The following is a 16,236-nucleotide window of genomic DNA, read 5'->3' on the forward strand; positions in this document are numbered from 1 at the left end:
TGAACTCACGTCACATCAGTTTTGACAACTTGCATATATGCATCATCTGGCATTTAGCCATTAGTTAATGATTAGTGCCAGTCAATAACTTTTGGGAGCACTGATAACATCAGGGTTCATGTCATTTAGTGACAGTCTGAGTGGTATCAGCATGAACTTTAACAGAGTTTTATCATTGCCAATCATTTACAACGTCCTCAGCCACGTGCTGTTATGAGTCCTGGATTAAAAGCAACACAGCACTTGCTTTTAAACAGGTGAATAACACGTGGTTCATTGGTGTTGGAGCAAATTAAACTGTGTGGGAAACAAAGAGGACTGTAAAATTACATAACAGGAATTACCATTAAACTTTGTTTTAGTCATTTTAGATACAAAACTCAAGTTTTTTTTTTTAGTTTACTAAGTTTAAAAGTATTTTCACAACATTTTAATGGTTTGTTTAGTCACTTCTTAATGATATTTATTTTCGGAATCAGATCAAAATATGGTTTAAAGTAAATGTAGATTGCCTTTTATGTTATAGCAATGTTAATACTAAGAAATTGAAATTAAAAAAAGGCTTTAAAATGATTTGTTATTATTATTTAGGAGGACCTGAACAGAAGTGCTAACGCCCATGAAAGTTACAAAAAGGTTTACGATTAAAAATGTATATATTTTAACACTTTGTATCCTAAATAGCAGGTTGCCTATCTAACTTGAATTCAAGATCTGATAGAAGTCACTGTTAGGGTTTTAGCGCCCTCTGCTGTATAAAAAAATAACTTGCATTTGTTTATGATGGCTCTTAGGAATTTTAACAAAAAAGTATTTTTTACATGTATTGCACGTAAAGTTGAATTAAACTGTAATTTATTACAAATTAATAATACATAAACATAAACAAACCGAATGTTAAATGTATTTTTGCGAAACGCAATCAGATTTTACGTAACACCGACCGTCTAAAAGGCTTTTTTTTATCACCCTCTGGGAGTTGTAGTTTCAGTTTCCCCGGCAACCGCTTTGCTCGCAGCGTTAGGCACTCAAACTCCCACAATGCCGTGCTCTCTTCCTAAACCACAAGCTGGCCGTGGTTACGCCTACGTTAAATCAACTGTAATCCCTACTGTACACACCTGAATCCTCTGCGGGTATTTTCTCCCGAACTAGAAGTTTGTTCCGAATAACGCAAAAAGAAATGGACAACTCCGGCAAAGAGAAAGAAGCGATCCAGCTAATGGCCGACGCCGACAAAAAAGTGAAGTCCTCCGGCTCTTTTTTGGGAGGAATGTTTGGAGGGTAAGACGGCACTGCACCAAAGAACAACAGCTAGGAAACCGTCAAGTGTCAGCGGCGGAAAAAGTTGGCACATAGCCCATTTCTTCACAACATTAAGACGACCATGGCGGCAAAAATGTGGTCGAAGTTTATATAACCGTTAACCCATAAGACTATATTATCTTATAACTCAGTTTTGTTATTATTTACCGTTTTGTAATAATTGTAAACAGGCAAAATCTATGACGACTTTCTCTTCTGGACTGGAAGCTGTATGTAGTGGGCTGTTTTTGCAGCCTCATCTCACCTTTATCCTTGGTTGCTTTCTTTTTTATTGTGTCAAAAGGATTTCACATCATGTCTACATACACATCCATTAGATCATTATATCGTAGTATTAAAATGCAGCTTTTCAGTCAAAACACACACACCTGTGTGGGAAACATTGTCCCTCCAGTCAGTGTAAAAACTCCAGTGCAGGTTTGATCTAATCCTGTCATAATCCCCAGACCAGTAGTTCTGAATTAATTGCTTTACCAACAGCTCTGATAATCCCAAAAGCATTTAAACAAAGGTGTTTTTAGAGAGGCATACCTGTACGATAGCAGATAATCTGCATGTCATAACTATACAGGGGTGAATTAAAAGAAGAAAACACACATTTCACCATGTAATAAAGACTTTGAAGGCCCCCAAAAATGTTGTTTTTTTCCCTGCATGTCTCAGTCGCTTTGTCTAAATTTCTGCCTCCATTTGTTACTGCAGTCCTTGTTCATCACAGTAATTGATAGACTTTACGTTATCAATTGCCAGCAGTGATGTAAGCCTCTGCTGGGATTTAATGGCCAGAGTGCTTTTCCAGTTACAGGGAACTCACTGGGAGCCATTTCTTTTCATGGACGGATGGAGACTTACAGTGCTTCTTACAGGGAGGGAATTTCCATCGAAAATATAATACAAAATGCTTTGCACTTTAACCAGTGTATTAGTTGTGACCCTAACAGTAGCACTGATTGATACCGTACTACACTGAAATGCACTGAAATGCAGTAGAAGCGTGTGTTTTATTCTAAAGGATTTTTTTTTTTGGTATTTTTCTAGAGGACATCACAAAGTGGAGGAAGCATGTGAGATGTACTGCAGAGCCGCCAACATGTTCAAGATGGTCAAGAACTGGAGCGGTATTTAGATGCCCAAGTTAACTATTTCAGCATACTTTTTTTTTCGGCACTGTAATTGTAAATCATGGTGCTTGTGAAGTGAAAGAAAGGGATGTTTGTTATATTGTCAGCTACATCTGACATATTTATTGTGTTTGCATGTTTGTTGTTTTTGCTTTACTTCACTCTTTTCTCCAGCTTCCGGAAATGCATTTTGCAAAGCCGCTCGTCTCCACATGCAGCTGCAGAACAAACATGACTGTGCGACCAGTTTCATTGATGCAGGAAACGCTTACAAGAAAGCCGACCCTAATGGTAAGGCTGTGTGGCCGCCAAATAGCATTGAAAGTCACATCTTTTTTTCCCCCCTCACCATATATGCAAACCACTGTCTTTTATGTTGTATAAATGAGTAAAATATTGACCGTTCTTTAAAACAAGATCTTAGCTATCTATGAATAAAACAGCTGATATTATTAAATATTATAAATAATCCAAGCCAGCTAATGCTACTTCCAATGTAGTGGACATATGGACAATCAAACGGGGCACATCCACAAAGTCAAATGTCTTAAAATGATCTGTTGTTACCACAGCTGAACTAATACTAAGGCAGTAGAAGATGGGCTTTCTGGCTCAGTGGAAGCTTTCACTTTTTAACAACAAACTACTGATATTTTGATTTGAAAATTTAATCTGAAATCGTCATAAATCTGTGCTTGGGTTGCGTGTTATGGTCACGAGTGTCCTTGTGCTCTCTGCCACCTCAGGTGATATTCTCCTAAACACCCATGTTGTCAAGAAGAAGTTAGCTAGTAGAGAAATTACTGTTTTTAGTATGAGGCAAATCCTCCTGCCCAAGTTTGTTTTTCAGATTTTGTTTTTTGTACGTAACACTTGACAGCTGTGTGAAACCTTTTTGTATTTCTGCAAAAAAATGTGATCTAAAATGTGACATTGAAAAGTCTTAAAAGCTGATCAAACAGAAACCAAGTAAAGAAGGCAAAATGAAATACTGATATATAAATTTACTGGTTGAAATGAACTCGTGCTACATATCTTACTGGCAAAAGTACGTCAAAGTATGACATTTTTAGGGACATTTTTATTGGGTTAAGATTACACATTTTGTTTAACAAGTCTAAAATATGACCTGTACTCTGTGTACATCTTGTTAAATGATTTGTGTTTTGTGATGTTTCTGCATTTTTGTTGTTGTTTTTTTTAATGAAGATTCAGTTTATGGACAGTGTAACTAATGGGTATAATTCAGAATTATATATTTTAAATTGCTGATGACAAACCTTCCTGGCCCAAATGCAGAGGAAAAAAACAAAACAAAACAGGCCCAAACCATTTTCCTTCCACCCTCGTGTTTCACAGATAAACCCATCTGTGAAACACGGGTAAAACATATTCTTGAATTTCTTTTTTGAACTTTACCGTCAGACGGGCAGTATAGCTATTTTCAGAGGCCAGTGGCTTTTGATTTGCAGACCTGGCATGCAGATGAAAACTAAAAATAATTTAAAGCTGAACTATCTTAAACCCTGTTTTGTTAAAGGTGTCTTGCATTTAGTGGATCACTCTGTTTTGCTCTGTAGCTCTTTGGGAAAGTCCAATGTGTTAAAATGTCTCATGAGTACCAGAGCAGGAGATTTCTGTTTTTGGAAGTGTGATTTTTTTTTTATGCTGGACTAACATCCCACGGAGACGAGGGAATGCACAAGAGACTTGTCACTAACTCTTCCCTCTTCTTTCCCTTGTGCTGCCAAAAGAGGCAATCAAGTGTTTAAATGCTGCCATCGATATTTACACAGACATGGTAAGATGCCCTTAGAATGTGTTCATCAGTGTAGCGATCCTCAGTAGTAAACAGCTCATATCATTTTCACTATCTGACAGATAGGCTGGTTGTGATTTGTGTGTTTAACTAAACATTGCTGAACACCACATCATCTGAAAATGTTCCTACTCGTCGACTCCACCTTTGCCTCCACTTCTCTAAGTTAATAATGTCATCACATTCGTAGCAAAGAGTGTTGGTGTTTTTCAGTGCAACGATCTCAATGTCGATCCACAACACAGGATTATTTATGACAGCAGAGACCTTCCTTGACCCGGGAGGCGACTGTCAGTAAGGATTTCTGCTCTCCTCTTCCTCCAGGGCAGATTTACCATCGCCGCCAAACACCACATCAGTATCGCAGAGATCTACGAGGCTGAGCTGGTGGATATCGAAAAGGTAATACTGTCTGAGGGTGAGGGTGTGTAGCCGTATAATACTAGCAGCCATTTTTATTATGTCATGAGGTGTTTTTGTTAAAGGAACATGTTTACATATTTATATATATATATATACTTTTTTTGTCTCTGGAAAGGCTGTTGCACATTATGAACAAGCAGCAGACTACTACAAAGGAGAGGAGTCAAACAGGTACTGTTGTTTTAAAATCAGACCCAACCTGCGTTATGTCTACACCAACTTTTTCCTTTTTAAGGTCTAAGATTTTATGTTTTACAAGAAACACTGAACTTATGAGTTTTAACCATTTCTATAGCTATTTGCTCAGAATTTTTCCTCAAAATAGTGATGACATGATGGAGGAACTCCTTCCCATTGTTTTTCTTTTCAAGCACGCTGAAATTACCTTTTATAAACTTTTAAAAAATAAATAAATAAGACCATACATTAATTCCTCAAAGGAATGCATATCGCCCACTGCCTTTCATGATCTCTGACATCACGCTCAAGCTGTGCATTGTGAATGACTCTCAGCTACTACTACATCCAATCTTAGCTCAGTATCCTGAGTTATAGCCATTCTATCTAACTAAAAGAATCACTTCTGTGCCCCCTTCCTTGTGCACTCAACTGATCTAACCTGGCACAGCAGGGTCTGAACAATGCTGAGGGAAATAAAATAAAAAAAAGACAGACCAGCACACACAGGCAGGGTCCTGTGTCCAGCACTTCTATAAATAATGCAATCATTGCAGTTTTTCATAACGATCATCGTTCTGCATATCAGCAATGGAGTGAAAAGTATGTTTTGTTACCAATACAAGAATGAAGTCACTCGTTGTCTTTAGTCTTCTCTGTGTTTCTTTCAGCAGAGAGAGGAGCTTAAAGCTTTTTTTTTAGGATCATAAAAACATTGATTTATTTATTTAAGTGTCATTACGTGCACCCCTTCCCTCCAATTTGGATGTTCCAGCTAAAAATCTGTGAATTTAGTCAAAGAAGTGCACTGACTTGCACTGACTGAGGTTCCTCGCTCTCTCTCTTAGCTCTGCAAACAAGTGCCTGCTGAAAGTGGGGGCGTACTGTGCTCAGCTGGAGCAGTACCAGAAGGCCATCGAGATCTACGAGCAGGTGTGTATTGGCGCGCGCGCACCTTCTGAGTCTGACCTCAGGTGTTCGCCATCAATTTTTTTTTCACGATCCGAACGTCCTCCAGGTCGGCGCGAACACGATGGACAACCCGCTGCTGAAGTACAGCGCCAAAGAGTACTTCTTCAAAGCCGCTCTCTGCCATTTCATCGTCGACGAGCTCAACGCTAAGGTATGCCCCCCCCCCCTCCTCAGGATGAGGGCTCGTGGAGACGTGGTAGCATCTTAACACGCTGTGTCTCCGCAGATCGCTGTTGAAAAATATGAGGAGATGTTCCCTGCTTTTTCAGACTCCAGAGAATGCAAGTTGCTGAAGGTATCTCCGAGTCGCGCTCCGAGGAATGCCCGTTTTATCTGTTCAGGCTCTGAAAGTAACTTTTTTTTTTTTCCTCTCCCTCCAAACAGAAACTTCTTGAGGCTCACGAAGAACAGAACAGTGATGCTTTCACGGAGGCAGTAAGTCGTGTATTCATTATGCTTGAAGTTTTCTTGGATTCCTCCTGGTTTAACAAAAGCCTGAATCACATTTAGCAGTCTCTAAGGAGCGTGTGTTTACTGCTATGAGACATCATAGTTACCGTACTCCGTAAAACTGAAAACTACCTGTGTTATCTGTAACTACAGGGAGAAAACAGCCTTATTTTGTCCCCCTTTTTTTTGTCTGAATAAGGTAAAAGAGTTCGACTCAATCTCACGCCTGGACCAGTGGCACACAACCCTCCTACTGCGCATCAAAAAGACCATCCAGGGTGAGGAGGGGGATCTGAAATGAGAGGAACCTCAGCTTAGGGACGCAGCACCAAGGGACAATTCCATCACGCATGTTCTCACGTACACACACGGAAACACACCGTCACATATCTATATAACACCCGGAGAGGAGCTCCTGCTCACGATTTCGAGTCGCTCACCTCTGTATTGTAAGAACACTAGTGTTTTTTTTAAATTTCTGCATATCTGAATCCTGTCAGAATGTAAATCCTCCGGCCCTCACCTCTGATTAGAGGATTGCTGCAAACCTCCTCCTGCTCAGTTCATAACCCGAAGAACTTCAGTGCTGTGTGATGTTTTGGAATCTGGCACCAGTGTCAACAAGAGCATGTTTCCTAGTCTGATGCAGCTAGTTATATACTCAAAAAAAAAAAATTCACATTTATGGTGTTTTTCATTTCTCGTTTTAAAGACTCAAATATGTGGATTGACAATAACGCTTTATTACTCTGTGTTCGTAGTAACAGAATTATTTATTATTATCAGTCGCATCTTTTCACCACACGGAGGGATTCTTCTTGAATCGTGGAAATGATATGCACAAGTGTAGACTGTTAAATATTTGTATCTAAATCACAATGAAATATTGATTTTATTACTTTTATTATTATTATTATTATTATAGGCTATGTTCATTCTTTGCACCTGTAAGTTGCGATGTATAGTTTGACTAAAAAAAACAAAATGGACAGCATTAACACAAAGCCCCTTGCTCCCTGTTTGCAGGGCACTTATCTCGAGGGAATGAACATTTTTAGCCGGTAATCTTGTGTTGTAAATCTAGTGCATGTCACCGAGTTATGTAGATTCACTCGTGTGTTAGCCAGACCAAAGTTTTTACTGAAAGGTCAGTGGATCCGTGTGCTCACCTTCTCCCAGGTTTGGATAACAACAGCCTGCCGATATGATCTGTATGCTTGTTCGAACAAACATTATTAAAGGTGATATATCTAATACTGCAGCGCTTGTGAGCTTTTTGTCAAGCTGCGGTGTTGTATTCAGCCTCCAGGTGTCTTAGTAATGATTTGGCCATTTTAACCAATCACTGTCTATAGGAGTTTTTACCTAATTTTGACAACATAATTATGTTAAATATGGTTGTGTCTGTCATTTTGTTGCTTCTGTCTGTGCATACATACATTAAAAGTAGCTGTCCTGGATCTGGAGAAGGCTATATGACCATATTTTCTGAGGCTTTTCATAAAGGAGGTGAGCACTAATTTGTGCTCCTTCCCAGCACAGGTTGGACTCCGCCAGGGCGTCCTGTTTGTGGCGTTGGTCAAGTCATGGAGGGGTTCGGCGTCTGCTTTTTGAAGCTGCCGTTTCTTTCAGGACAACACCCCCCCCCCCAACAAAAAAAACTTGTCATCTACCAGAAATATGAGGTCAAAAACCTGTTTGTCCATTTTTGTATTTTTCTAAGACAGCCTGTTAGTGTTCAGTCCGGCACGCCGCCTCGGCGCGTTTTTATTGAGCCGCTTGCATGGCCGTAGGCGCAGGTCGATGGAGCTGCGAGCAGACGGATGTTAACCACCTTTAAAACAAATCGGGATCAACTCGATAAAAGGACGTTCATCAAGGACTCGAACCACAGCGAACGTGCACTCAGCGACCACTTTATTAGGTACACTTGTTCCATTGATTTTTAACACGGTAGCTAATCACGTGGCAGTAACTCGATACATTTAGGCACGTAGACGTGGCGAAGACTCGCAACCAACAGACCAGAGGATGTTTTTTTTTTCCAGTCCAGCAGGTGAGGCTGTGTGAACTGTAGCTCCAGCTTCCTGTTTTTAGCTGACAGGAGAGGCACCTGGTGGGGTCTTTAGCTGCTGTAGCTCATCTGCTCCGAGGTTAGACGTGTTGTTGTTTTCAGGAGTGATATTCTGCAGACCTTTGTTGGAACGAGTGGTTATTTGAGCTACGGTTGCCTTCATGTCTCCTCTAACCTCTGACACTAACAATGCTGCTCATTGATTTTATTTTTTTCTTCTTTTTGGACCATTCTCTTTAAACACCAGAGGTGTTTGTGTGTAAAAAATCCCAGTAGATCAGTTTCTGAAATACTCAAACCAGCCCGTCTGGCACCAACAACCACGCCACAAAGTCACCCAAATCCTTTTTCTTTCCCGTTTTGACGCCCAGTTTGAACTTCAGCAAGTCGCCTTAACCACGTCTACATGTATAAAGGCACCAAGTTGCTGCCGTGTGATTAGCTACCGTGTAGTTAATAAAGCAGCCGGTGAGTGTACATTTACTGTCACGTGTGAAAGAAGTCAGATTGAACCAGATGTTATTGACCATACGTAAAAGAAACAAACCATAATGTTTTTATTTGTACATGAGACTACGTGAGGTACTTTTTGCACTACAGTCAAACATACGACACCAAGTACTACAGACAGCTTATTACATCCACATAAATAGAACTACTGCATCTTTTTTTTTTTAAATAAATTTCTTGACAATTGGAAAACAAGCACTGAAGTCATGCATCAGTATGAAACACCAGACTACACAAAGTCAGCAGTGGAGAATGGAAGTTTTGACCAAAAATACACCAATAATTGCAAATTATGCCTAGATTCCTTTGCTGGTCAACGAAGAGCCGTACTGTAGCTGAAATGTCTTAAAGTTTTTTATATCATTAAACACTTTACATTTAGATTAAATCATATGTTTGCGTATATAAAAACACAGAAAAGATGCTCAATTCATATCAAACAAAAGACAACGTAGTTCAAAATCATACAAGTAATGTTGATCAGAAAGCTTAGTTTTCATGATTAAACTCTTCCAAACGTTTCTTTTTTAAATGATTTCTCCCCCCCTCTCCTGTCCGGACAAGAACACAATAATTACAGGAAAAACAAAAGAAACAAACACTGAAATACCCCTGCCAGGCTAGTAGGTGGCAAGGAGATCCAAATCCCCTACAGGGTAACTAACAAGGCGACATTCTGAACATGGATAGTGATTTTCTTCAAATTAAAAATAAATAAATGTTTCTTGGTATTGTTTACCATCCTCTTAATAATTACCTTTGAATGGAATGTGCAAACACACAAAAAGTTAGTTTTCTTTCTAAAAATATTCTCATTAATCTGGATAGGGCTTCATCCTTAACACTAGCATATAGGGAATATTATTCTGCGTGTTTTTTCCAGTTGTGTTCATGCGCCTGTGTTCAACACAAAGCTAAAACAAAATACTACTACATATTACTTACAATAAAATGTACTTTGTACATTCTTACATTAGAAGTAAAAGCTTCCCAGTGAGCGTTACATCTGGAATTACCGACGGACAGATGTGAATCTTAAACATCTCTCAGTCAGGTCATGCATATTTTACTTTATTTTTTTAAAAAACATACACTAACAGGATCTGATGGCAGGGATACACATGCAGGAAGCTCTGAGGCTCATAATAAGAGAGCTGACCTCGAAAGTATTAATGTTTGGCTCTAAGATGCTTAATTTGCTGATTTTTTTTATGCCTTAAGAAATCTTTAACTAGACTTTAAAGATGTTCCAAAATACAGAATATACTGTGCTACATTATAAGAGAAGATATGCTGCATTAGATAGTTATCAATTAGTGATACTTTTATCTTTTTAATGTATTCCTTAAAACTCAGTGTTGTTCAGAACATCAGTCTGTGTTTTGAGCTGTGGAGTATTTTGGTTCAACTAACGGATCGCCTGCTGTCTCGTGCCGTCCATCACTTTCAGGAACGTTCGTTTGTTCTTTCCTCGTCGTGTCGTTACCAACGACCACAGTCTGTATATCTGGTGGTAAAGTTTCTGTCTCAGAGTTTGACTTGTTTTCTAAAGCCGAAGCTAAAATGGCCTGGGAAGCAGCTGCTTCTAGCACAGACGAAGTAGAGACTGTTGGGATGCCCGAGACCGACGCCAACAAGGTATCGGACACAGGAACTGAGAGCGTGGGTAGAGACAGGGAGGTGGAGGACGCCTCGGAGGACAAAGACCCAGGTTGAGTCACTGACACCGGTATAGAGAAGGGGACAGGGATGGCTGAGCCGTCTAAGGAAATAACACTTGTTCCCGCGCCGTTAGCGGCTAATATGGGCTGCAGCTGCGTCCCCGCTGGAACCTCCGTGTGGATCACGGTGATGCCGCCAAGAGCGCCGTGGCTGACCAGAGCGATGGCTCCATGGCTGGCCCAGTCGGACGGGAGCGTGACTGACTCAGTTGGGACCACGGTTGTTTCAGTTTGGACGGTGGCAGAACTAGCAGCGGGAGCAGGAGGGGCGGCAGCGGCGCTGGCAGCGCTCGGACTTTCATCGGTTGGGTTCATTTTCTCCCCCGACTCCACTTTCTCTGCGCTCTCGTCAGCGGGCGACCTCGGCTTCTTTTCCTCAATATTCCCCTCCAGCACCACCAGGTAAGTCTTCCACGGGGCGTCCGTGTCATGAACCTGACGTTTAAACAAGCCGGTGTCATTTTGAACAACATGAATAATGAACGCGCACTCTTTATTCACAATGTCAAAGCCCTAATGACAAAAAAAAAAAAATGTTCCCTTCTCTGAAACAGCACACTACTTCTACCACAGTCCAAAGTATAGAGTAGAAAAAAACGCTGTTAAAAGGTCAGTACTACAGCGAGAAGCACCACTCACCAAAGTGTGCCGGCGAAGGGTGGACTTGTCACTGAAAGCGCGTTTACAGAGCACACACATGAAAGGTTTCTCTCCCGTGTGGATCCGTTGATGCCTTTGGAGAGCGTTGATCTGAGTGAACTGCTTGTCACAGTCTTTGCATTTGTACGGACGCTCACCTGAAGAACACGATTTGCTTTAAAGTTGCCAGTATATATCGTTAACCTGAGAGCGCATTGAAACTTGCTTACCTGTGTGTATTTTCAAATGCTGGTTGAGGGAGTTCCTCTGAGCGAAGCCTCGGTCACACTTGTCGCACTTATAAGGCTTGGAGCCGGTGTGGATGTTTGAGTGGTGTTTAAGGTATTCTTTGGACGCAAAACTCTTCCCGCAGGCTTCACACATGAAGGGCTTCTCTCCTAAAGAAATAAAAGAAATAAAGACAGTCATCTTTTTTTTTCCCCTTTTATTATTGTGCGACATTTACAAGAACTTTGACCAATAATTATTTGTTTTATTCCTGTCAAAGAATGCTAAAAAAAAACCTTTATCTGTTAAATGTCTCTTTTACCTGTGTGTGATCTCTTATGGTAGGCCAACATGTGCTTCTGAGTGAAGCGGGAATCGCATTCATCACATGCAAACGGTTTCTCCCCGGTGTGTGTCCTACACAGGAGTGAACACATGAATTTAGCTCCCATCTGTGTTATTTGTTTGGATACGCTTATTATACACAATATTAGCATGAAATAAATGTCTAGAAGTGTCTAAATGTAAAAAAAAATAACCATCCCATCCTTAGGCTTTCGCCTCACAATAGTCTTGTTTTATAAAGGCTGGTTAAGTGTTTGGGACCGAGCAATAAAGAAGCGTCTACCTTTGATGCATCTTGAGGGCCGAGTTCTGGCTGAATCTGGCCTTACACTGGGCGCACTCATAGGGTTTGGTGCCCGTGTGCGTCCTCTCGTGCAGCAACAGCGCTGCTTTGGAGCTCAGCGTCTTCCCACAATCGGGGCATATGTGCTGCAGATTTCGTTCGTGCACCTGAGACAAATGTCTAATTTTTAATTTCTCTTAGGAAATCCGTCCCCCCTAACCGCATGACTTTGAGGGAAAATCAAAAAAAAAAAGAGGAGCGCATAGATTAACGATGCCTCACCTGCCTCTTATGGCGGACGACGTCCTTCTTCCGCTTGAAGGTCTTTGCACAGGCTTCGCACTCGAAAAGCCTCTCGTTGCTGTGGACGTGCTTCTCGTGGATCTTCAGGTTGCTGCGGTTCGCGAACGTCTGCTGGCAGATCTCACAGCGATAGACGACATCTGCTTTCACCCCGTGGTAAGTGCTGGCAGAGAGAAGACAAACAGGTCGTACGTCAGCTTGGGTTTCTGAAGCACCCATAACACTGTCTGATCGGAGATATTACAAAAGAATAACATACAAAGGCTGTTGTCCACTTAACTTATCAATGTTCTTTGTTCATTTCAGTGCTGAAAATGAGCCTAAAACTAGCTGTTCATTAACCAGCTGCATCCTGCTGTACACACACACGTCATGGAACAACAACGTTCCTTAAAAACCCCGGAGAACGATTTACCTGATGTGCTTCAAGTAGCTTTTCTCGTAGTGGAAAGTCCGCAGGCACTTGTTGCACTGGAACTGGGCCTTGGATGGTTTTGGTCGTTTCCTCTTGAACTGTCCTTCTTCCTCGCCTTCAGCCTCCAACAAGAACAACGGGTCCCGAGGGTCAATACTGTGCACCTCCTCCTCACCTACCCACTCGTCCCCATCAGAGGAAGGCCCCACCGGCGAAGCCTCCTCCGTTTCGTCTTTCCTGCTCTCTGGCCGGGCGCCGTCCTCCGTGCCGTTCCCACACTCCTCCCCGCCGTCGTCGCCAACTTGGTTTTCCCCGTTCTTCTCCCTGGAAGAACAATACCAGTGCCTCTGGACCATTTTACGGCCCGCCAGCTTCAGTTTCAACTTCTTTCCTCGTAGTCTCACATTCCTCTGGATGCTTTTCACCTTCAATCGTTTTTGGAGGATTTCTTCTTTCTCGGCGCCCTGAGGGGAGAGCTGCCGCTTCAGAAAAGAGCTTTTAGGTTGCTTCTTCGCTTTGGTCTTTTCTCCCCTTTCGGCGCTCCCCGATGCAGCTTGGGGTTTGAGCTTCGAGGCGCACGTTCTCCCTCCGGGCTTTTGCAGAGCTCCACCGCTCAAGGCTTCGCCACAAACCTCCGACAGACTCTTGCAGTCCAACAACTGTGCCACCGCTTGGACGTCACCGATCTTATCTTTAGCAACTTCGACCGCACCGGTGTAAACGAATTCCAAAAACAGGGAGAAGTCACTGGACTGCATGTCTGAGAGTACTAGTTTATCTTTGATGGCATCCTGGGAGGAAAGGATGCTCCTGAAGTAGCCGCTGGATGCAGCGAGGATCACCTGGTGGGCCTGAAACTCCAGCACGTCTCCCTGGTAGTCCACCTGCACCGTAACGTCACACAGCTGTCCCTGGGTCCTCAGCTGATGCAGAGACGCCAGAATGTTTTTGTGATGAGAATCTGACACCAGCCGGTGCACTTGGACCCCCATTCTTCCCTCGTGCTGCTGAGAAACACAAAAAGAGGTGACGTGATGGTTAAGGAATCCCTTCAAAATAGCTGGACTCGTCACATAACTGAAAAACAAAGCTCTAAACCAAAGTCTTTATTGATTTCTAGCACACACGGGCAAAATCAGGGCCCTCGTAATCATCCCTATTTAAAATTAAATCATCTTAAAATAAATCTACAAAAAAAGAAGGATTTTAGTAATGACTCCTGAGGTGGGCAGCTTGCTGTTGCTTCAAAAAGAGACATTTTTATTGTAGCCGGGGCATATTGCTCCCCCGGTTGTGCTGCTGCACCTTCTTCCTCCTGCCCATATATCGGAGAGACTGGGACAGAGCACAGCTGGCTCGTTAGGGAGACAAGTAATCAGCACTGGTATTTAAAAGCAGGTAGATTGCTGAGGAGATCAGATGCAGGCTGATGACTCATGCAGAGGTAGGCTTACCATTGATTGAGAGGTGAGTTTAGAATTTTTCTAATTCTGCCACTGATTGTTGCAGGAAACTGACTTTAAAGAGTGACATCAAGAGCACTGTGTACTGGTTTTACTGTAGAGCAGGTAAGGGCTGTTCCTTATGATTACCTGGCTGTCTAATGCTCTTGTTAACTTGATTTCTTTTGTGTGTAGGTTGGCCTGCTACTGTTTCAGGTTTAGTTCTTGATTTGTTTTTAATTTTCTTATCTGTAACTTATTAGGGAAAGGGGTTCCTATTTTAGCCTTCGGGCCTGTTTTAAGGCAGGACCTATGCTGTCCCTGGATCTTGGGCTGTTTTATCTAGATTGAGGAGATTAGTGGGAGGGGGGCTTTTCTTTTCTGTTGTATTCACCAAGGGTTTGGTGTGAGTGTGTTTTTGTTGGGGAGCACTTAGGTGTATTTAGTTATATTTGCATTTTCTTTATTATTATCCCCTTCCACCCAAACAGTCTGATTTATCTGATTGGATTTTAACTTTTTTTTTNACAGTCTGATTTTTATCTAATTGGATTTTAACTATTTTTCAGCTTTCAGGATCCGAGGGCCAGCATAGACTCCCATTTTTTTAGTGTGATAAAGTAAACTGACTATTTTACCTTTTGAAATATTGTGAGTTCAATAAAACATTTGTAATTTGCAGCAGTGCCTCTGTCAATTTCTTACAAATTTATCTGCGTGAACTGACAAAAAGATCTAAAGCTGTACCCAAGGTCACATAATCTTTTAAAGTGGTTTTCAGCAACATTTGTTCAAAAAGTCTTTCAAAGTTTCTCTTTGGTTGTTAGCTGGTTTAACACCAATCTTCTGTCTCGTGCTCGCCCGTAATTAAAGGAACATTTGGATTTTATTTTGTTAAACCACTTAATTCTGACCTATAAAATGTTTAAGGCATTAAAAAAAGGCTCATGTGTACATTTGTCTAAAAATGCACCAAAAAATAAATGTAAAACATCAAAACAAAGTCCAAAAAACAAAAACAATGAAAGGCCTTCAAAAACAAACTGGAGAACACTTTACATAAAGAAATGAATCGAATCTGGCTGCTTTTCATCCCTTTTCTGAATCAGGGGAAGATATTTTCTGTTTTTGCCTTGTCTGGATGGACTTTCCCTGAAAATTATATTTAATAAATAGTCAAAGACATTTCTATTTGCACAATCATACGGTTAAGCTTTTTACGTTTCGTGTGTTTAGTATAAGCACGACTCTTTAACAAATACTTATTCCACCATTCAAAGTAGCTACAAACTAGCTTCAGTGCTAACAGTATTAGCATCAAAGACAGAGGGTCAAATTAACCGTCGACAGTGACCAGAACCGTGTAGAAACAGTGTTTAAAGTCGGTCTGCAGCCCACAGCACACCGCGGATGAACAACCGTGGTGCAGCCAGTGAACTACACAACAACACCGAGCAAGTTTTCTTACCGTAAGCTCGCTAAAATGGCAGCCCCACACAAACGGCCCGAGCAGCGGAAGGCGCTTCCTGCACGAGCCGCTCAGCTCGGGCTTTTCTCGGCGGCGACTTCCGGTGACGCGGAGGTTGATTTCAGATCGGACGCCGTGTTTATTATCATTAATACAACTAATAATATTATGTTCAGTTCTTGGATTGCAGTGCAGTTTCACATTTACATCTCAAACCAAAAAGTAGATTTGGAGCCATTTTTAATTGCTTCTGGCATAATTTATAACGTTACCGAATATTTGCGCATGTAAATTAACTTTTTTTTTTTTTTTTTTTTTTTAAAAAGGTACTAACTTTTTTGCTAATTTTTGTTTGATTTTGTCTTATCGACGGCTTATTAGCTATAATCAACAGCACCACAGCATTTCTTATTGCGTGATATTGCATTTTGTGAGATTTAAATTAAGTTTTTTTTTTAATCGATGCAGTACTGCAGAATGCCCACAGGGTGGCAGCATTGCGCTAAGGGATACTGTTAGG

The 16,236-nt window shown here is 41.4% G+C and overlaps 2 protein-coding genes across 3 annotated transcripts; one reads left to right on the plus strand and one right to left on the minus strand.

Annotated features, from left to right (window-relative positions):
• Positions 1–1,080: 1,080 nt before the first annotated feature.
• napbb (N-ethylmaleimide-sensitive factor attachment protein, beta b) lies at positions 1,081–7,589 on the plus strand. 2 transcript variants are annotated; one of them, XM_017409013.2, is made up of 11 exons: positions 1,081–1,284; positions 2,365–2,444; positions 2,622–2,738; positions 4,202–4,248; positions 4,591–4,668; positions 4,805–4,860; positions 5,715–5,799; positions 5,885–5,989; positions 6,065–6,133; positions 6,223–6,273; positions 6,488–7,589. In XM_017409013.2, exons 1-11 carry the CDS (start codon positions 1,184–1,186, stop codon positions 6,587–6,589), a joined length of 891 nt encoding a protein of 296 aa, XP_017264502.1. In that variant the 5' UTR covers positions 1,081–1,183; the 3' UTR covers positions 6,590–7,589. The 2 variants fall into 2 exon arrangements, with proteins under 2 accessions (XP_017264502.1, XP_024860113.1); XM_025004345.2 differs by lacking the exon at positions 4,202–4,248 and having other exon boundaries at positions 1,223–1,284.
• A 1,295-nt stretch (positions 7,590–8,884) lies between these two features.
• Positions 8,885–15,777, minus strand: gzf1 (GDNF-inducible zinc finger protein 1). Its single transcript, XM_017409076.3, has 8 exons — positions 15,717–15,777; positions 12,807–13,810; positions 12,371–12,554; positions 12,089–12,255; positions 11,783–11,877; positions 11,463–11,630; positions 11,233–11,390; positions 8,885–11,028 (listed from the first exon to the last, which is right to left on the minus strand). The coding sequence occupies exons 2-8, from the start codon at positions 13,796–13,798 to the stop codon at positions 10,243–10,245; spliced, it is 2,550 nt and encodes an 849-aa protein (XP_017264565.1). The 5' UTR covers positions 13,799–13,810; positions 15,717–15,777; the 3' UTR covers positions 8,885–10,242.
• Between the last annotated feature and the right edge of the window lie 459 nt (positions 15,778–16,236).

Source organism: Kryptolebias marmoratus, linkage group LG19 (assembly GCF_001649575.2).
Source record: "Kryptolebias marmoratus isolate JLee-2015 linkage group LG19, ASM164957v2, whole genome shotgun sequence".
NCBI lineage: Eukaryota > Metazoa > Chordata > Actinopteri > Cyprinodontiformes > Rivulidae > Kryptolebias > Kryptolebias marmoratus.

What these genes read in the sequence shown, in the direction of transcription:
- napbb (XM_017409013.2), top strand. Translation starts at nt 1,184, where the DNA reads ATGGACAACTCCGGCAAAGAGAAAGAAGCGATCCAGCTAATGGCCGAC. An exon ending in CAAGAAAGCCGACCCTAATG is followed by an intron (nt 2,739 to 4,201) that starts GTAAGGCTGTGT and finishes TGCTGCCAAAAG; the next exon opens with AGGCAATCAAGTGTTTAAAT. An exon ending in TCGATATTTACACAGACATG is followed by an intron (nt 4,249 to 4,590) that starts GTAAGATGCCCT and finishes CTCTTCCTCCAG; the next exon opens with GGCAGATTTACCATCGCCGC.
- gzf1 (XM_017409076.3), bottom strand. Translation starts at nt 13,798, where the DNA reads ATGGGGGTCCAAGTGCACCGGCTGGTGTCAGATTCTCATCACAAAAAC. An exon ending in TCGTCCGCCATAAGAGGCAG is followed by an intron (nt 12,256 to 12,370) that starts GTGAGGCATCGT and finishes CATTTGTCTCAG; the next exon opens with GTGCACGAACGAAATCTGCA. An exon ending in CCCTTCGCCGGCACACTTTG is followed by an intron (nt 11,029 to 11,232) that starts GTGAGTGGTGCT and finishes TTTAAACGTCAG; the next exon opens with GTTCATGACACGGACGCCCC.